This window comes from Drosophila tropicalis, unplaced genomic scaffold, assembly GCF_018151085.1.
Source record: "Drosophila tropicalis isolate 14030-0801.00 unplaced genomic scaffold, ASM1815108v1 contig_483, whole genome shotgun sequence".
NCBI classification, from domain to species: domain Eukaryota; kingdom Metazoa; phylum Arthropoda; class Insecta; order Diptera; family Drosophilidae; genus Drosophila; species Drosophila tropicalis.
The window spans coordinates 112,027-134,068 of record NW_027172951.1 but is presented as its reverse complement, the minus strand read 5'-3'; the positions used below and the strand labels follow the sequence as shown (position 1 = coordinate 134,068).

The following is a 22,042-nucleotide window of genomic DNA, read 5'->3' as shown; positions in this document are numbered from 1 at the left end:
CAAAATGATGGCTGATCCGAAAATGAGGAAAAGCGAGAATTTTGAAGAATATTTTTTGCTGATGAAAGAGGAAATATCAAAGAATCTGCATTGATTCAGTACGAACAAACCAATGCAAGTTCGTGGTGTAAATAGAGATATAAAATATTTCAATTGTGGTCTCAAAGGTCATGCTTGTGACAGTAAAAATAAAGGTAAAAAGTCTTTTGAATGCAACATGTTTGGCCATATTGGCAAAGTGCCCAAGGAAATCGGAAAAACGCGAAGTAAGTACACGAAAACTAAATATATTTACCTCGCGTATGTATAAAGAGATAATAATCGACGGTTTAAAAATGAATGCCTTTATTGACACTGGAAGTAAATACAATCTAATTTCCGAAACGACATATAAAAGGTCATGCTTGTGACAGTAAAAATAAAGGTAAAAAGTGTTTTGAATGCAACATGTTTGGCCATATTGGCAAAGTGCCCAAGGAAATCGGAAAAACACGAAGTGAGTAATACACGAAAACTAAACACATCAACCTCACGCATGTATAAAGAGATATTAATCGACGGTTTAAAAATTAATGCCTTTGTTGACACTGAAAGTAAGTACAGTTTTGTGTCCGAAACGACTTATAAGAGAATAAAACAGCCAAAGCTATGTGAGTGCAACAAATTTTTAATCGGGTTTGGTAATGGCGACGCGGTCAAAGCCATGGGTTCAATCGAACAACCATTCGTAATTGATGGACAAGAATTTAAATCGGTATTTCTAGTAATTAATTCACAATTTCTTGATAAGGACTTGCTGTTAGGCGAAGAATTTTGTAAAAAGTAAAGTAAAAATAAATGGTAACGGGATAATCGTAAGAAAGACCGACAATATCGAGCTTGAAACAGAAATTTCGGCGTTAAGGAGAATAAATACAGTAAATGTCGACGAGATCGATTTAAATTTTGAAGAGAATGCAAGCAGTTACGCGAAGAACGAGGTACGCGAACTGATTGAAAACTACAAACCCGTAAATGCAAAGTCGACAAACGTGAAAATGCGAATCGTCGTCAATGATGATACCCCAATCTACTCGCGTCCGCGTAGAATCGGTTATAACGAACGTTGCGTAGTAGATCAACAAGTTGATGAATGGTTAAAACAAGGTATAACGTTGCGTAGTAGATCAACAAGTTGATGAATGGTTAAAACAAGGTATAGTCAGAGTCAGAGTATAGTAGCCCGGTAGTCCTGGTAAAAAAGCGAGTTGGATCTCCAAGACTATGTATCGACTATAGAAGGATCAACAAGGTAATATTACGAGACCATTTTCCTTTACCGTTAATCGAAGACCAACTGGACAAATTGGTAAGTGCAAAGATATTCAGCACAATTCACTTGAAAAATGGATTCTTCCATGTTGATGTCGAGGAGGAAAGCCGAAAATATACATCCTTTGTAACCCACAACGGGCAATTCCAGTTTCTGAAGGTACCATTTGGACTAGCGAATTCTCCTAGTGTTTTTCAAAGACACATCAATGCTATATTTCGAGAGCTGACACGTAAAAATATCGCAATTCCATACGTAGATAACATCATTATTCTAGCCAAAGATGAAGACGAGGCAATATCGAATCTTAAAGAAGTCCTAAAACGGCCTGATGATCAACCTAAAAAAATGCAGTTTTTTAAAGAAAAGAGTTGAATTTTTGGGTCACGAAATTGAAGACCAAAAGATATGTATTTTTGAAGAGAAAACCAAAGCTGTAACTAAAGTTGCCCAGCCCACAAACTAGAAGCAACTTCAAAGTTTCCTAGGATTGATTGGATACTTTAGAAAATTTATTAAAAATTTTGGAGTAATAGCACAACGATGATAATTAGAATGATGGTTACGACGATGATGTCGACGATGCTGAATACTAAGAATGACAACCATGAAGACGATGCTGAAAACCACGAATTTAATGATGACACCTCTAACGACGATACGGATGACTACAAAGACGAAGAAGACGAAAATGAAGATGAATCCAAAGCCGATGATGACAACTTTGAGGACGACGACGACGCAATTGGGGCAAATGCAATTAAGGATGGCCGATCTGTGGGGATGGTATGGTAACGCTGTAAGGCCAGACCTACTCCCGAAGCAGCTGATCGACGAGGTGGCAAGGAAAGAGAAGACGATGTGGCAAGGCAGAGTTGAAAACGAGCAGTCTAGAAAAAACGACGAACGAGGAACGATATGTGTGTGTAAACGATGCAAGAGTATTTCATTTAACCTTTTAAATTTGTTTAAAACCAATTAATTAATATATCTTAAATATAATAATTTCCTAAATAAAATAATAATATAACAACAATTATAATTCTTGTGGGCACAAATCCCACACATATATTATATATTATATATAAATGGAATTTATTTAATTATTAAATGTATAATCTCAAAAACCAATATCACTAATCAATTACCGCAGCAGAAAAACAAAAAAATTTTGACTTTTTTTTTTGACAAACAAAATTTCTCTAAATAAATTTAAAAACAACATTAAGTAAGAGTGATGTGGGAAAGAAAGAATCCGGTGTGGCAAATAAACTAAAAGCCAGAAAGGCTGTAATTTCGAAGCTACTAAACAGCCCACATACAATTAACTGGAATACCTCGGTAAAATTACAAACCGAGGTAGAATTCATAAGAAGCCCATTGGCCGAAAGGAAGAATAAAGCCACAACCAACACCCCATCAACATACTCTACAATACACAACTTGGCAAACCCAAAGGAAATCCCTAAAAAAACCAGTTCAAACGACTGCGAGGGACCACTTTACTCGCAGATCTGCGACCTATGACGCCTGCACAGGTAACATAGAAGCCTGTGCCGCATACACCGGTACCCCAACATAGAAGCCTGTGCAGCCAGCAGCGGCAACGTCTGGACCGCTACAAAGAGCGACCACCACAATAGTTATTTAAGCAAATATGCGCTGCGCCTCAAATTTTTTTTAATGCACTGCGATGCATATTTTTATGCAGAGGGTATTATAAAATTGGTCAGATGTTTGTAACGCAAAAAAGAAGACGTTTCCGACCCCATAAAGTATATATATTTTTGAACAGCATGAGAAGCTGAGTCAATATAGCCGTGTCCGTCTGTCCGTCCGTCCGTCCGTCGGTGCGTATGCTTTTTACTCAGCTATCTTAAGAGCTATCGCGATTAAATTTTTTTGGTGGCTTTTTATTACTCGGGTGAGATAAAGTATGAAAATTGTCAGGATCGGACCACTATATATCATATAGCTCTAGAAGAAACAGGCAAAAAAATTACCAAAAAAAAAAAAAAACAAATTTTTGCAAAGACATGAGATCACATTTTATAACTGTTCTACAAAAATTTTATGAACGAATAATTTAAATTGTAACCAGAAGGCCGGGGCTAACTTTGACCGCGTCAAAGTTTGTATACCCTTTTTTGGTAACTCTTTCCTTACCTATTAGCCATCAATGGCTAATGTTTGCGAAAGAATGGCCTACAATCATAGGAAATAACGAAGATATTGATCATAGTCACTGTTTTCCACCGATCGTTCCTATGGGAGCTATATGATATAGGCACCCGATCTTTATAAAATTCGGCACAGTCATTAGCAGATATATCAAACTAAAAAATGTTTAATTTGAAAGCAATCACGTTAAAAGTAGCGAAGTTATTCACAAAAGACACTGTTTTCGACCGATCGTTCCTATGGGAGCTATATGACATAGTCACCCGATCTTGATTAAATTTGGCGTTTGTATGGGAGCTATATGATATAGTGGTCCGATCCGGCTGAATCCGAGATATACAACCCCTGCAGTATATACAAGCCTATGTGCAAAATTTCGACTTTGTAGCTCTTACAGTCTAGGAGTAGTTTGCGTTGATCCAGACGGACGGACGGACGGACGGACGGACGGACGGACGGACATGGCTATTTGAACTCGTCTCATCATGCTGATCAAGAATATGTATACTTTGTATGGTCGGAGATGCTTCGTTCTATGCGTTGCACACTTCTGACCAAAATTAATATACCCTTTTTGCAAGGGTATAAAAATGGGTTGGTTCGGTGGCGACGATACCCAGGCAAAAGATAATACGCCCAATGTGGACAATAATGTCAACATTATTGATCACACTGACGATATTAATGCTTTATGGATGCTGCTGCTTATACTAACTATAGTATCAGTGTGACAATTTTTATTGACTCTCTACATGAAGCACAATAAAGTAATAAGGAAAAGATAAATGAGCAGAGCCTATAACCTAGACAGTATTTAAAAATAATAAACTTACAATATAACCGATCGTTCCCATGGGAGCTATATGATATAGTCGCCCGATCTTGATCAAATATGGCACAGTCATTAACAGATATATTAAACTAACAAGTGTTTAATTTGAAAGCAATCGCGTTAAAAGTAACGAAGTAAATACAAAAGTCACTGTTTTCGACCGATAGTTCCTATGGGAGCTATATGACATAGTCACCCGATCTTGATCATATTTGGCAGAGTCGTTTACAGGCCTAATTAACACTCTAATATTTAGTTTCACGATAATAGCACGGAAAGTAACGAAGTTATTGAGAAAAGTCATATTCATGACTTTGGCGTTTGTATGGGAGCTATATGATATAGTGGTCCGATCCGGCTGAATCCGAGATATACAACCCCTGCAGTATATTCAAGGCTACATGAAACATTTCAGCTCTGTAGCGTTGAGTTTGCGTTGATCCAGACGGACGGACGGACGGACATGGCTATTTGAACTCGTCTCGCCGTGCTGATCAAAAATATATATACTTTGTATGGTCGGAGATGCTTCGTTCTATGCGTTGCACACTTCTGACCAAAATTAATATACCCTTTTTGGAAGGGTATAACAATATCGCAATAAGACGAAATATTGTAATAACAATACGAGAAGACCTAAATCATATAACAGAATTCGATGAGGACCAGCTAGAAGGTTTAGACGAGTCTAAGCCAATGTTAGAAATAGAGTCTAAGCCAATACAGAAATTATTTGAAAATACAATGCCTGACCAGGTTACCCTAGATAGGGAATATGTGAAGCAGGTTTCCTCTTCCATTCATGAATTTGATGGCAACAAGTTGTCAGTAGATAGGTTCTTGACAGCATTAAGAATTGTCCAACGGGCCAAAGGTAACCAGGAAGATTTGGCAGTTGAAGTAATCAAATCGAATATAGTAGGGACAATCCATTACAGGATTCAGAATGAAAACACAATTATAGGCATAATCAACAAACTAAAGGGTATTAAACATAAAACAAAAAGGCAAAATGGAATCGCAATATGCAACCGATATAGACAAATGGCGAAAGCAACTTGAGGCTGCCTATATTGAAGATTGGCCTAGACCATGAACTTGCCGAAAAATTCTCAACGAAAAAGTCCATAGCTGCCATGGTTAAGAACTGTGAGCATGAAAAGCTAAAAATCGTGATAGAAGCTGGTAACTTTGTCAATTTTAATGATGCAATGGGTAAATATATCGATTGCAGCTGTGAAATAACGGGAAGTGCTTGCACAGTACTGTTTTAGCGCGGACGAAGTAATTGAGGAGGTAGTTATTATACTTTAAGAGGTAAATGCAATGACCGAGGTAACTACAACTCCTATAGTAATAACAATTACTGCAATGACAAGAAACAATAGGAGGACGAGGTTATAGCCGAAGTAGTAATAACTCAAACAGAAACAACAACCAGAACAAGAACGGCTATAATAGTAATACTAGCAATAATCTCCGAATTACCCAAAGCGACCAAGGAAACGGAAAAACTCCTCCAAATGCTTAAAATTAAAAAATTAAGTTTATTCTATTAACATAAGTCTTAATAATTTCGTATCATTTAAAAATGTTACAAAAAAAAATTATATTCTTAATTGATACCGGTGCAGACATTTCTATAATAAAAGAAAATTCTGATGTATTTCATGACATCCAAGTTAATAAAATAGACATTCGAGGCATAGGAGGAAGGAGAAGGAGTAATAAACTCCAAAGGCCTAGTCTCAATTAAATTGCAGACAGATAAATATACTAAGTACTTTTGTCCGATTCTTAAATACCACAGATAAATGCCAAATAGTAGGCTTTTACAATATAAAATTTGAATCACCTATCAAACTACACTAGTATGTCCACTGGCTTAGTATGCGCGCAAAGTATACATATTTTTATATTTTGCCACGCCCAAATGTGAAAAATTACCGGAATCCGCATAGCCAAATAGAAGAAATCCAGCGACAAGTTGAAAAGGCATAGCGACATATCTCCGACGACATATCTCCGCCCAGTACATTTTTCTGGCGGAGATATGTCGCTTTTTTAAACGGCGAAGATATGACGTTTTGAAACGACATATCTCCGCGCAGATCTTCGGCGATGATATGTCGTTTCAAAACGTCATATCTCCGCCGTTAGAAAAAACGACATATCTTCGCGCGTCGTTTTTCTAACGGCGGAGATATGACGTTTTGAAACCACATATCTAGGCGCGAAATTATGTATGTACAATCGATAAATGAACTATCGTCTCGAACTTATTTCGAGTACGTACATATGCATTCCTAATAACTATAGAGATAGTGTGAAATCAGAATAATCAATTCTTTCACAGAAATTATAAATTCAATTTATTTGTTCATTTTACATTACATTTTTACATTTTTTTCCGTTTTATGAACGATTACTTTTTTTTTTTTTTTGAAAAATTTTTATTTTTTTTTAATTATAAATGAATACATTGAGAATTGCCTCAATGACTTCTTGGTTACAGCTTGGACATTTAGGTTTCCTATTTGAATTGCCTTCGTTGTGGGAAAGAATTTGATCCCAACACATGGCACAAATATTTACATGATTGCATGGACGCAGCAAAACTGACTTTGGGTTTGTTAAGCATACATTGCATGGGTTCATTTGAACAATTGATTCATCTGATAGCTGACTTAAGTTGGAAGCATCCGAAGACAGCGATGACGTTGAAGATTTCAGTTCAGGCGACAGCTTACATAAATTTGTTTCACTGTCCACACTGTTGAATAGGTCCTGCTTCGAAAATCTCTCATTGAGGGCCACAATACGCGTCAGAAACACAAAAATATCGATAACGACATATCATCGCCGGTGATCTGCGCGGAGATATGTCGTTTCAAAACGTCATATCTCCGCCGTTAGAAAAAACGACATATCTCCGCGCGGAATAATGTCGTTTTGAAACGACATATCTCCGCGCGAAATTATGTCGTTTCAGAACGACATTTCTCCGCGCGGAGATATGTCGTTTTTCTAACGGCGGAGATATGTCGTCGGAGATAAGTCGTTACCCCGTTGAAAAGTTAATTGAACAGGGCATTGTTAAACCGTCTGTTTCGCCGTATAATAGCCCACTCTTACTAGTCCCAAAGAAAACCCTTTCGGGATCTAAAGAAAAAAACTGGCGATTAGTAATTGACTATCGTCAAATAAACAAAAAATTGATGTCAGATAAGTTTCCGCGATGTAATTTTTGTTCAATTGGGAATAGCTAAATATTTTTCTTGCCTTGACTTAATGTCAGGTTTTCATCAAATTGAACTAGAAGAAAAATCATGAGATAACGTCTTTTTCAACGGGCAATGGCTCATATCGTTTCACGCGATTACCTTTCGGTCTAAAAATAAAACCTAATTCATTTCAGAGAATGATGACAATAGCATTCTCAGGACTTGAGCCTAGCCAAGCCTTCCTCTATATGGATGATTTAATCGTTATTGGTTGTTCTGAACAACATTTGATTAAAAATTTAATAGATGTTTCTAAACTTTGCAGAAAAACAATCTAAAACTGCATCCAGAAAAATGCCAATCACAGATGCAAGCAAACAAGCATGTGGAGCACCTTTAATTCAAAACTATAATGGACTCCAACTTCCTGTTTCATATGAATCAAGAGCATTTACTAAAGGTGAAAGCAACAAGAGTACTACAGAACAAGAGGTAGCAGCAATACATTGGGCAATAACATATTTTCGACCATATATATATGGCATACATTTCACTTTGCGAACAGACCATAGATCATTAACATATTTATTCTCCATGGTCAACCCAAGTTCAAAATTAACACGCATGCGGCTACAATTGGAAGAGTACGACTTTACAGTCTACTGTTGTAGCCGCAGTACTCTAGTATTTAAGAGGTGAAGATAATTTTGTGGCAGACGCCCTATCGCGGATACCTATATCCGAATTACAAGATATGAATACAAAAGTCTTGAAAGTCACTACCAGAAAACAAAGTAGACAGAAAAACTGAGCAAAACGCTTCTAAGCCGTATACGACGTCATCAAGAATGACGAGGTACGGAAAGTAGTGACCTTACGAATAACAGAATCTAAATGTTCATGGAAACATGGAACGAAAGTTATAGCAAGAATTGATGTTAGCGATTTGTATAACAATGGAATTCTCGACTTAGGTCAGTTCTTCCAAAGGCCTGAAATGCAAGCCGGTATACTTAAAATAAACCAACTCAAAGTGGCACCGAGCGAAAACATCTTTGAAATTATTTCAATAGATTCTTTTAAAAGTATGGGCAATATATTGAAAACATTAAGAGTCGCGCTACTCCAGCCGGTGACCCTAATAGAAAATGAAAAAGAAGCAATACTGTCTACATACCATGATAATCCAATTCAAGGAGGTCATACTGGCATTACCAGAACGCTGGCAAAAATCTAAAGACACTACTATTGAAAAAATATGGGACATTGATATGCGATCTGACAAAATACTTAGGAGCCACTTCAGTTGCATCCAAGAGTGCAAGTAATGTAGCTAAAGCTATATTCGAAAATTTTATACTACAGTACGGTCCAATGAAAACACTCATTGCGGATATGGGAACTGAGTATAAAAATCAGATTATAACAGATATATGTAAAGATTAAAAATCTAACATCTACAGCATACTACCACCAGACCTTAGAAGGAAGTCATAGAACAATGAATATATTCGTTCATACATATCAGCAGATAAGTCCGATTGGGATGTTTGGATACAATATTTCACTTATTGTTACAATACAACACCCTCGGCAGTGCATGAATATTGTCCTTACGAACTAGTATTTGGAAGACTACCAAATCAGTTCATAGATTTTAACAAAATAGATAGAATAGATTCTATGTACAATTTAGACGACTAAGTCTAACTACGTCGATTAAGTTCTAATTATGAAGCCCGGTATTTGGTTGGCGCCGAACATATTGCATCGAATCCGACACAAAGATATTGAATTTGGATTCACCTTCATATTTTACTTTATTTCAGAAAGCAATTGGGCGGGAAACATGATCCTTGGCCTTTGCCAACCTTTGCTAACCTTTGTTAGTCGACACTATGAGCCCACTATGAAGCATGACGGTGGAAGTGTCCTGGTTTGATAGAAGGAACAAAGGACAGACATATGTATCTATCAGTTTTGAAGGAGAATTTACTTTAAAGTGCAGAGCAATTGGGTCTAGAGGGCCAATTTCGTTTTTATCAAGACAATGACGCAAAACACTACTCTGGCATTGTCCAGTCCTGGTTGAGCTGGGATTGCCCACATTTGGTCAGTCCTCCTGTCCAGTTTCCTGACCTTAATGTGATTGAAAATTTGTGGGATTGAAAATTTGTGTCAATTTCCAATAATAATGACCTTAAAAATGCACTAATGGAAGAGTGGGATAAAATATCCACTGAAGTCACAAAAAAGTTGCTTTCGTTGATAGAAACACACATTAAAGAGGTCATTAAACAAAATGGGGGTCACACCAAATAGTAGTTTAACATTTCGACAAATTGTGAAATAGAATACACACATACACACACATATAAGAGCGACGCTACCAACACAGACATACAAAAGTGAACAAGGCAAAACCTGTAGACTTTGACGCCATAAAAGAGAAATTACGTACGGAGAGAGAAAGATCATCACATTGCTTCACAAGTATGCATTCGAAAGGGATGGAAATAGAAATAAAAGATAGCGGCTACGCGAATTTCAAGGTTACGATTACAAAAGAACAGATGAAGAGTATGCAAATAAAATGTCATATATTGCCGATGAACTTTCTGATATTGACTTAGCAGTAATGTGTAATATGCTATAGTTACGCCACAATGAGAGCGACTTGTCTAAATTTATATTTTGTAATATTTGTCTAGATTTCGACCTTATTGATGTTAATCAAAAAATTTTGTTTGAGCGGGGCTTCAGGTCATTCTTACTGATTTATTTGTAAGATTTTAAATTCTAGGCAGCACAAAAGGTGAGCAGGTTGTCTGTACAGCTATTTCAAGAACCACCAAGTTCTATCATCAGCAGACTTCGCTAAAGAATCCACAATTGTAATGGCCATACCATATCTTCAACGCTAAAAGTAGCTGAGAATTCAAACTACATGAAGCGAAAAAAGAACGGCAAAGCTTGCAACTGCAGATTCCACCTTTTTTGTGTGCATACCCATGGGCGCCAGCTGAATTGGTGTAAAGGGCTTCGCCTTAACCAACTAATCGTCGCGCCCAAATATTTTGTAATAGTATATTGTACTATATGCAAAAAAGAGGGTTTTTTACAGCAAGTGTAAAACGGCGGGCCTTCCGTTTTTGCATATAGTACAATATACTATTACAAAATATTTGGGCGCGACGATTAGTTGGTTAAGGCGAAGCCCTTTACACTAATTCAGCTGGCGCCCATGGGTATGCACACAAAGAAGGGGGAATCTGCAGTTGCAAGCTTTGCTGTTCTTTTTTCGCTTCATGTAGTTTAAACTCTCAACTACTTTTAGCGATGAAGATATGGTATGGCCATTACAATTGTGGATTCTTTAGCGAAGTCTGCTGATGATAGAACTTGGTGGTTCTTGAAATAGCTATACAGACAACCTGCTCACCTTTTGTGCTGCCTAGAATTTAAAATCTTACAAATAAATCAGTAAGAATGACCTGAAGCCCCGCTCAAACAAAGTTTTTGATTAACATCAATAAGGTCGAAATCTAGACAATAGTATATTGTACTATATGCAAAAACGGAAGGCCCGCCGTTTTACACTTGCTGTAAAAAACCCTCTTTTTTGCATATAGTACAATATACTATTACAAAATATTTGGGCGCGACGATTAGTTGGTTAAGGCGAAGCCCTTTACACTAATTCAGCTGGCACCCATGGGTATGCACACAAAAAAGGTGGAATCTGCAGTTGCAAGCTTTGCCGTTATTTTTTCGCTTCATGTAGTTTGAATTCTCAACTACTTTTAGCGTTGAAGATATGGTATGGCCATTACAATTGTGGATTCTTTAGCGAAGTCTGCTGATGATAGAACTTGGTGGTTCTTGAAATAGCTATACAGACAACCTGCTCACCTTTTGTGCTGCCTAGAATTTAAAATCTTACGAATAAATCAGTAAGAATGACCTGAAGCCCCGCTCAAACAAAGATTTTTGATTAACATCAATAAGGTCGAAATCTAGACAATAGTATATTGTACTATATGCAAAAACGGAAGGCCCGCCGTTTTACACTTGCTGTAAAAAACCCTCTTTTTTGCATATAGTACAATATACTATTACAAAATATTTGCGCGCGACGATTAGTTGGTTAAGGCGAAGCCCTTTACACTAATTCAGCTGGCGCCCATTGGTATGCACACAAAAAAGGTGGAATCTGCATTTGCAAGCTTTGCCGTTCTTTTTTCGCTTCATGTAGTTTGAATTCTCAACTACTTTTAGCGTTGAAGATATGGTATGGCCATTACAATTGTGGATTCTTTAGCGTAGTCTGCTGATGATAGAACTTGGTGGTTCTTGAAATAGCTATACAGACAACCTGCTCACCTTTTGTGCTGCCTAGAATTTAAAATCTTACAAATAAATCAGTAATAATGACCTGAAACCCCGCTCAAACAAAGTTTTTTGAATATATTTTGTAATCTGAAAAGGGGAAATTTACTACATGATGTTGATTTTGATACCGTAAATGAGGAAGTCTCTGACGAAAGCGACAACGAAGAGGATAGCAATAATGAAGTTGACGATAATTGGGCACAAGAGACAAAAACAACCCTTCAGTAGCCAGTGTTCCAATTCGAGATTCAAAGTATTCCTGCTTTTCATGAAGTTGAAGATTCAATTAGATCGTTTAATGGTGAAAATACGCTTTCTATTAAAGTATGGAAAATGAATTCGAAGATCTTGCAACGATAATGTATTGGAATGATTTACTATGTTTATATTCGCAAAACGATCATTAAAAGGATTGTCTATCAAAGTGGAAAAACATATTTTCTTAGCATATTGATATTGATCAAAGTCACTGTTTTCCACCGATCGTTCCTATGGGAGCTGTATGCTACAGTCACCCGATCTTTATCAAATTCGGCACAGTCTTTTATATTAAGTTTCACGACAATAGCTCAGAAAATAACGAAGTTATTGAGAAAAGTCACTGCTCGTGACTTTGGCGTTTGTATGGGAGCTATATGATATAGTGGTCCGATCCGACTGAATCCGAGATATACAACTCCTGCATTATATTCAAGGCTACATGAAACATTTCAGCTCTGTAGCTCTTACGGTCTAGGAGGAGTTTGCGTTGATCCAGACGGACGGACGGACGGACGGACGGACGGACGGACGTGGCTATTTGAACTCGTCTCGTCGTGCTGATCAAGAATATATATACTTTGTATGGTCGGAGATGCTTCGTTCTATGCGTTGCACACTTCTGACCAAAATTAATATACCCTTATTGCAAGGGTATAAAAAGAGGCGCTTCTCAATGAATTTAAGTCGACTACGAACAGTGGTCAATTGCACAAAATGATGGCTGATCCGAAAATGAGGAAAAGCGAGAATTTTGAAGAATATTTTTTGCTGATGAAATAGGAAATATCAAAGAGTCTGTATTCAATATTCAGTACGAACAAACCAATGCAAGTTCGTGGTGTAAATAGAGATATAAAATATTTCAATTGTGGTCTCAAAGGTCATGCTTGTGACAGTAAAAATAAAGGTAAAAAGTGTTTTGAATGCAACATGTTTGGCCATATTGGCAAAGTGCCCAAGGAAATCGGAAAAACGCGAAGTGAGTACACGAAAACTAAATACATCAACCTCACGCATGTATAAAGAGATATTAATCGACGGTTTAAAGATTAATGCCTTTGTTGACACTGGAAGTAAGTACAATTTTATGTCCGAAACGACTTATAAGAGAATAAAACAGTCAAATCTATGTGAGTGCAACAAATTATTAATCGGGGTTTGGTAATGGCGACGCGGTCAAAGCCATGGGTTCAATCGAACAACCATTCGTAATTGACGGACAAGAATTTAAATCGGTATTTCTAGTAATTGATCCACAAATTCTTGATGAAGACTTGCTGTTAGGGGAAGAATTTTTTTAAAATTGCGGAAGTAAAAATAAATCGTGAAGGAATAATTGTAGGAAAGAGTGACAGTATCGAGCTTGAAACAGAAATTTCGATGTTGATGAAAATAAATGCATCAAATGGTAACGAGATTGATTTAAATGTTAAATATAATGCAAGCAATTTCGCAAAGAACGAGGTACGCGTGACGATTTTCATCTCTCTCTCTTTCGCTTTCAAGTTCTTTACTTTTCCTTTTAATTTCGGAACACTAAGGCGGTAGACAGAAATAGACAAGGGGGAAATATAAAGAGATGCCAGTTCATACTATAGGTTGTGATTCCTTACCTCTTTTGTTTTGGATCCTAAACTGCCCACCTGAGTATCCTTTCAAAAGCTCGCCAATGCGGTCTCGGATCTGTGGGGATGCACCTATCCGGAGTGTCAACGATCCATTCGAGCGGCATGACGACGCTACTGGAGACCGCTTGGGTGTGTGGCCACGAATCGCAGTGATGGGGCCGAGAGTTTTGGCCGGAGCTAGTGCTGGGTTCATAATCAGCTCATCTTAAAAGATCGCTCGGCCTACCAAACGAGGATCATTCCTTCGCGGTACTCGTTAAGCGTCATCGCCGGAGGGCACATGGGTACAGTGGTTCCATTGAAGAACACGGATGCTCCAGAGATGGTCGCCTCTTCCGGGCTAAGTTCCTCTAGCGGGTCTACAGCTTTAGCGTTTTTGCAGCTTTATTTTTATGATTGTCTTTATTACAGACCACGTCATATGTGTATACTTTATTGCTTGAATGGTTCAAGCATCTTGTGCAAATCTGTACTTTTTTGGCCATTTCATATCTTTCCATAGGTGTCAAACCTTTTAATTTATAGCACTTATACGCCTTATGCCAATATCTTTGAACAAAATCTTTGCTCCAAGTATTCCATGACATCAGATAGCAATTGTTTCTGCCTTGTTTTTCTAATTTGACTCTCAAATAATTGTAGAGTATCTCTGTCAAATTTTCGAAGTATGTGTTGAGCGAATATCACGTCAACTTCATCAGACAAGTTTGCTTTAATTTTAATTAGTGTATTTGATGAACAATAAACCACTGTGTTTAATATCTCATAAGAACTTAACTTTATTTTTACTTAAACTTCACTGAACTGTGTCTGCCACTGCCAGAACACGTCTTGATCGTTCGTTTGCTTGCTTATTACTAAATTTTCAATTCTTACGCAACTACGTAGGTCATATAGGCTTATAAAGAGTGACAGAGACAGAGCATACCAGACTGACGCCAGTATATTCTAGAAAACTTAAGAGAAAATACAAAAACAAAAGCATTGTGAGATGTGCAAGATCATTCATGAGTCTTTGCCTTGCTGCGTATAGCAATGCAAGTCAAATGACAATTGGTTCCTCAACATCCCGCCCCCCCCTGAAACTCCGTTTCTGAACCCGGTAGGGCTGCAATCCTTGTGATAGGGCGAGTGACTTCTCCTGATTTGGTGAGAACCTGAACCGCTCTGACGAGGCCATCATCTCCTGTGAACACCTGAGTTACCCGTCCTAAGAGCCATGCCGATGGGGGCGCGTTAGAGTCCTTGATGAGTACAAGTTTACCGATCGCAATGTTTGGTAACTTGGTGGTCCATTTCGGGCGCTGTTGTAGCGATGTCAAGTATTCTTGATGCCAACGCTTCCAAAATCCTTGAAGCATTGCTTGAACATGCTGCCAGTAGCTCAATCGATTGGTCGGAATCTGCAAATAGCCGTCTTCAGGAACTGCTGTATATGTTCTGCCAATTAAGAAATGTGCCGGTGACAGGTAGGCAATTTCAGTATCCGATGCTGTGCACAATGGTCGCGAATTAACGACAGATTCTATTTGCGAGAGCAGTGTGTGCATCTGCTCAAAGGTGAGGACGTTGGTTCCTATTACACGTCGCAAATGCAGCTTAACCGAGCGTACTGCCGACTCCCACTTACCACCCCAGTGTGGTGAATATGGAGGAATAAAATTCCATTTGATGCCTTGATCCGCAAGGGCTTTTGAAACGACATCATTGTGCTCGCGTGAAGCGAGAAGCTGTACCATTTCGTCTAGTGCACGTTTTGCACCAACAAAGTTGCGCCCGTTATCGCTATACATTTGGGAGCACTTCCCACGACGAGCCATAAAACGTTTTAATGCCGCCAAGAATGTGTCGGTGCTGAGATCAGTGGCCAGCTCCAGATGAAGAGCTGAAGTAACCATACATACAAACAGGCAAATGTAGCCCTTTTCCTTCCTGGGGTTTCGTCCCTTGTGAACCTTCAACAAGATAGGTCCAGCATAATCGCATCCAGTATGCTCAAATGGAAAGGCTTGTCGCACTCGAACAGCCGGTAAATTGGCCATAAACTGATTTGCTGTGTGATGGCGCTGTCTAAAACAGTTTAAACACTCATGTGTGATACGTCGAATAAGGTTTCGTGCGCCAATGATCCAATATTTCTGGCGAATTATTACAAACATTGCTGAAACTCCTGGATGAAGATTGACCTTATGCTCATGTTTCAGCAGCAATTCCACAAGGCGATGTTGTTTCGGCAAAACTACTGGATGCTTGGCATCTGCAGGCAATTGCGACCTTTCCAAACGTCCACCCACACGTACAATTCCATCTTCGTCAACGAAGGGAGATAGTTTGCTTAAAATTGATCGTCGCTCCACCGATTGCTTCCTCAAAAGCAGCTGTCTATCGTCATTGAATTGATTTTGTGCCTGTCGTAGGCAAAACTTCCTTGCTCTGGTAACTTCATCGAACTTTAGAGGTCCTGAATATTTAGACTTGCTTGATTTGATTCGATGAACGAAGCGGAATACATATGCGACCACTGAACCAGTCTGATCCAAGATGATGTCCTTCCGAGTAGTACCTCAAATGGGGAATCCTCAATATCCTTGGAAATGGTTGTCAAGATTTTGGTTTTGAACTCAAGTTCTGCTGCTGGCTTGAGAATTGAGCAGCAAGTTGGTGGTCTGTTCATTGTCTCTGAGTATAGTGTACAGTCGTGCAGCCAAGATGGTCCCTTCCACCATAGATCAAAGTTAATTAAGTCACTCGCTAGCATGCCTCGTGATGCACAATCCGCAGGATTCTCTTTAGTGCTGACATGTCTCCAAGCGCTACGTGGTATGGTCTCTAGTATTTCTGCCGTTCGGTTTGCAACAAATGTTTTAAGTTTACAGGGTTGATGCGAAAGCCATGACAAAACGATTGTAGAATCGGTCCATGCGTGTATCTTAACATCCTTCTGGCGCAGACCAGACCTTACTGCTTGGAATAAACGAGCTAATAGTAGAGCTCCGCAAAGTTCCAACCGTGGCAACGACTTCTGCTTTAATGGTGAAACTCTTGTTTTAGCTGCAATGAGTGCCACTCCGATGCTTCCATCTAGGTGTGTCACACGGTTGTAAATGACAGCAGAGTAAGCCTTTAACGAAGCATCTGAAAATCCATGGAGTTCGATGTCATCGGGTTGATTGTCTACAAATCGTGGTATCTTCAAGTTCCTTAACGTGAAAATGTCCTTTCTGAATGTTTGCCATAAGTGCGCTTGCTTCGTTGGCAGTTCCGAGTCCCAATCCAGATTAAGCAGCCATAATTCTTGGAGCAGAATTTTAAAATTGATCACCACTGGCGCCAAAATGCCGAGTGGGTCAAAGATGCGTGCCGTGTCAGATAGCACTTGTCGCTTCGTACAAGTCATATGTTCCGATAATGAAACCTTATATGTTAGGACGTCTTCTCCAGGACGCCAATGCAGCCCAAGCACCTTTGCTGCCATCTTTGAGAAATCGATTTCATTTCCCTCGTTGCTGGCAATTCGTTTACTATTCGAGACCCATTTGCTTAGCTCCAATTGTGCCCGTGACATAAGGAGTATCAGCTCTTCCTTAATGTCGAGCAGTTCTTGTTCGTTCATGGCTCCTGTCAGTACGTCATCGACGTAGAAATCATCCAAAAGTATCCTAGCCGCCCTTGGAAACTCGTATTCGTGATCAGTTGCCAGTTGTTCCAGCACTCTAACTGCCAGAAACGGTGCACATGCCGTGCCATAGGTGACTGTGGTCAACTTGTAATGCTTCAATGGTTCCTCAGGGTCTTCTCTCCAAAGGATTCGTTGAAAATTCTGATGTTCAGGGGCCACTAAAATCTGTCTGAACATTTTGACGATGTCCGCAGAAAATACGAATCTGTGCATTCGAAAACGCAGACAAACGTTGAAGAGGTTGCGTTGTATACATGGGCCAATGTGAAGTGCGTCGTTAAGAGATCGTCCATCCCGATCTTGAAATGATCCATCGAACACCACCCGCAGCTTGGCGCCTATGACTGGATGGTGTGGCAAATAGAATGACTTCATACATACGTTTGTGTCTTCGTCTGCAGCTACTTCCTTCATGTGACCCAGCTGGATATACTCTCTCATAAACTGAGTATATTTTAACTTCAAGCTGGAGTCCTTCATTAGACGACGCTCGACTGCGAGAAAGCGCGATCTTGCTCCTTGAAATGTATCCGCAAATTGTGGGTTTTGTTCCTTGAAGGGCAAATCGACTATGTATCTTCCATTCGAGTTGCGGTTGTGGGTACGGCGGAAGTGCGTTTCGACCTTTTCATCCTCTTTGTTTACAGTTGTGTGTGATGGAACTTCCTCTAGTTCCCAAAATCTTTGCAGTAGTCCATCTATATTAACCGTAGTCAGCAATGACGTAGATGATGTTTGCAATCTTGAAGTGTATACCGATGTGATTACCCATCCAAATATGGTGTTAACTGCAATAGGGTGCCCTTGACCATCGCATAACTTCTCTCCGGTGAGAACTAACCAAATGCAATCATTGCCCAGCAAAATGTCGATTGAGGCGTTAGTTCTGAAGTCAGGGTCAGCCATTTGGTATCCCTTAAATACCGACAGTGATGAAGCATCAATGTTTTCACGTGCCAATGGTGAGGTGATCTTTCCTAATATGTGAGCTTTAATATCGATGCAATGACTCGACACACGAGACATCATCTGGAGAGAGCAGAAACCTCTGGTTATTCCCGCCTTGACGTCTGAGATGCCCGATGTGGCAACTCGAAATGGCGAACGTGCAAGCCCCAACGTCTGTACGCACCGTTCCGAAATGAATGACAAGTCTGAGGCGCTATCCAATAAAATACGGCACGTCAGCAAGGCTCCTTGAGAATTTCGGACGTGTACCAATGCAGTAGGTAGAGTGCTTCTTCGTTGGCCATTTGGCTTACTGGGTCTGGTTACATTCATCATTGCTATCGCTGATGCCGCTGGTGACTCCTCAGAAACCTGGCCTGAGTTGCCTTGGTGCTGCTCTGAGCTATTTTGCGGTGTAGAATGGCCTTCAGAATGCAGCATAGAATGATGGCGGCGCTTGCAATACTTGCAAGAAGACTTCGAGCCACAAGCGCTTACTCCATGTCCAGTTCTCAAACAATTAAAACACGTATGTTTCTCCTTCGCAAAGGTGTAACGTTGCTTGACAGTCAAGCTCTGGAATTGAGGACAAGCCGACAGTATGTGCTCAGTACTATGACATTTCATACAATTACCTGTAATGGCAAGCATGGTGCGTGCTTGCCTTTTTCCCTTTTCATCCCTCGGTTTGCTCGCTACATGATCGATAACTTGACTGAGCTCAAGGCGATCGCATCGTGAGTCCAAAAACTTGAGCAACTCTTCAATGGTAGGATTTTCGATATCTTGGCTTTTGTCGATCCATTCACGTCGGGTAGCCTCATCAACCTTGTTGATGAGCAAGTATATGAGCCAACAGTCACGGCCCGTTTGTCCAGAAGCGTCTAAAGCCCGAATAACATCACTGGCTCCGCAAGTCAGAGCGCGTAGCGATGATGAGTTTTGCCCAACAGCTTTTGGCAATGCGGTGAATGTGTCCATCAGTAAATTCACCAAGTAACGGGGCTTTTCATATCGATCACTCAATGATTTCCATGCAGTGACGTAATTTGCATCCACTACGGGCAGATGCTGGATGAGTATCGCTGCTTCTCCTATGACGCATGACTTAAGGTGATGAAACTTTTTGGATATTCGTTAAAGTTGTCTTTCCGTGAATGGTACTCTCAAACAGGTCTTTAAAGGCATGCCATTCCTTGTAATCTCCACCGAAGGGCTTGATGTTGATTTTCGGTAACTCACAATCTCTTGTTGCCGCTGTTGCAACCGACTGTGAGCCTGACGAAGACGAAGATTGCTGTGGCGAGAGCAATCTCTCAACCAATAGTTGCTGCTGCTCCATTTGACGCTGCTGGTGTTCCATTTGACGCTGCTGGTGTTCCATTTGACTCTGCATCTGGAGTTGTAGTTGTTGCTGTTGATTCTGCATTTGTTGCAGAATTCCTTGGAAGAGCGAACCATCGTTACCAGCCGCGCCGATTTCTTCCAACTTGCCAGACGAAGCCAAGGCAGCTCGTAAAGCCTTAAGGCGGGCATTTGCTATTTCATATTTCTCCTCGTATATCCCGAAGTCTTCGGTAGGGTCCACATAACCCTCTAGTTTGTCGTATTTGGCCAATTCGTCGCCAGACTTCACGAACTCGTTCCACGCATTGGACAAAGTTTCCAATTTGGTGTCAATTGCGAAGACGTCGGCATCCTGTGCAGGATTCTCTGCATATCCATATATGCGGGTAATGGTTGTCTTCAATCTTCCTCTGGCCTTTATGAATGTTTTCATTTCCTCCATGATGAAATACCAAGAAATCTCCACTGCTTGTGTGGACCAAAAATTTCAAGACGCGTCTTTTTCCAGAGATGTGTTCCCTCACGATCTCGTCGATTATATCGATAACAGATACCGATAGGCGAGTGGCGCCACCGTTTGTCCGCGCTTTTTCCAATAAGCACGCGATTGTCTATTCGATAGTAGGCCAGAACTATCGACTACTAACTTTGAGGTTAACAATTAATTGCAACCACGTTGCAACAAATTATTAAGCAATGAGTAACAAACAAACAATGCCCAACGATCCGGCTCGAAGGACCAAATTATGATGAACAATAAACCACTGTGTTTAATATCTCATAAGAACTTAACTTTATTTTTACTTAAACTTCACTGAACTGTGTCTGCCACTGCCAGAACACGTCTTGATCGTTCGTTTGCTTGCTTATTACTAAATTTTCAATTCTTACGCAACTACGTAGGTCATATAGGCTTATAAAGAGTGACAGAGACAGAGCATACCAGACTGACGCCAGTATATTCTAGAAAACTTAAGAGAAAATACAAAAACAAAAGCATTGTGAGATGTGCAAGATCATTCATGAGTCTTTGCCTTGCTGCGTATAGCAATGCAAGTCAAATGACAATTGGTTCCTCAACAGTATTGACTCATTAATAATGTCGATTGACATACTTTTTGCGGATTCATTGTCGGTAAATCAACGATCCGGTTTAATTGCTCGGAAAATACCCTCCGATTATTTTCATACCGCTTGGTTAACAGTTCCCAACCGGCACTGTAATTGTCAGCTGAACCTGACAATACATGAGCTACCATGCTTCTTGCTTCTCCTTTTAACGCGGATTTTAAATAATTGAACTTAAGAGCAAGACTTAAAAAGAGAAGATCTCTTTTTTCAATTAATTCCGTGAATAACTCCACAAACGGCCTTTCCAGAAAATGTGGGTACCTGAATCTTTGGCAACACCGGTAGTTCGCCTCTCACGGTAACATTCTCACTCTTTGGCAAATATAGTTAACGCTTCATGTATTTTATTTCTGAAATAATCATGATCGAAATTTAAAGCAGACTGGATCAATTTTTCGTGATTAGGTATCCATTGCTTCCTTATCTCTTTTACTTCCTCTACAACCTTGCTAGTATTGTTTGTAGGATCTAGGGCTTCTAACTGCCTTAACCTGGTATGTAACTTGGTATGTAGCTTCTCCAACACATTTGCAGCCTTATTAGTGAACATTTTTGTCTTATAGGATATCGATATAATTTATCTAAATAAAATATAAGGGTATATATATATAGTTCTTTTTTTTTTTTACCGCCCACGAAATTGTTGCAGTTGCTCGACTAGCCAAACTGCCTTTATATATTCGGTCGCACGCACTTTTTTTTTCTATTAAGCAATATTTTGCTTTTATATTATACTCTGTCTCTTACCACTGGTGGGGCAAAGCAAGAGTTTTTTATTTTGCTACCTTTAGCTGATCTTATCATAAAAACTCAGACTTTAAGAAGCTGATTCATTCTCTGAGTCTCTACCACCGGTGGCGGAAAACTACAGAGTTCCTTTTTCTCCTCTTTTTTCGAAGGACCAAAATGAAGAGGATTTCAGCACCGCAAAACTAAAACACGATCTTCATCTTCTGAATTCAAATTATGAACTGATTTTATTAACAAACGTCTTGTGTAGCTATCTATTAACTAAATGGGATGGAATAGATGTTTTAAGTATATTAATAGAAAACTCTGAACCGATTACAGGGAATAGAAGGGTGTAATAAGAGCGGTGGACCCTAA

General features: G+C 39.5%; 1 protein-coding gene across 1 annotated transcript; it reads right to left on the bottom strand.

Moving 5' to 3' along the window:
• Window positions 1-14,052: 14,052 nt before the first annotated feature.
• LOC137574903 (uncharacterized) lies at window positions 14,053-20,246 on the bottom strand. Its single transcript, XM_068287351.1, has 4 exons — window positions 19,622-20,246; window positions 16,839-19,551; window positions 14,930-15,900; window positions 14,053-14,195 (listed from the first exon to the last, which is right to left on the bottom strand). Exons 1-4 carry the CDS (start codon window positions 20,244-20,246, stop codon window positions 14,053-14,055), a joined length of 4,452 nt encoding a protein of 1,483 aa, XP_068143452.1.
• Between the last annotated feature and the right edge of the window lie 1,796 nt (window positions 20,247-22,042).

Coding starts and splice junctions, on each gene's coding strand:
- LOC137574903 (XM_068287351.1), bottom strand. CDS start 20,246: ATGGAGGAAATGAAAACATTCATAAAGGCCAGAGGAAGATTGAAGACA. Junction 19,552..19,621: donor CTTTAAAGACCTGTTTGAGA/GTACCATTCACG, acceptor CATGCGTCATAG/GAGAAGCAGCGATACTCATC. Junction 14,196..14,929: donor AAGGATTGCAGCCCTACCGG/GTTCAGAAACGG, acceptor AAAACGCTAAAG/CTGTAGACCCGCTAGAGGAA.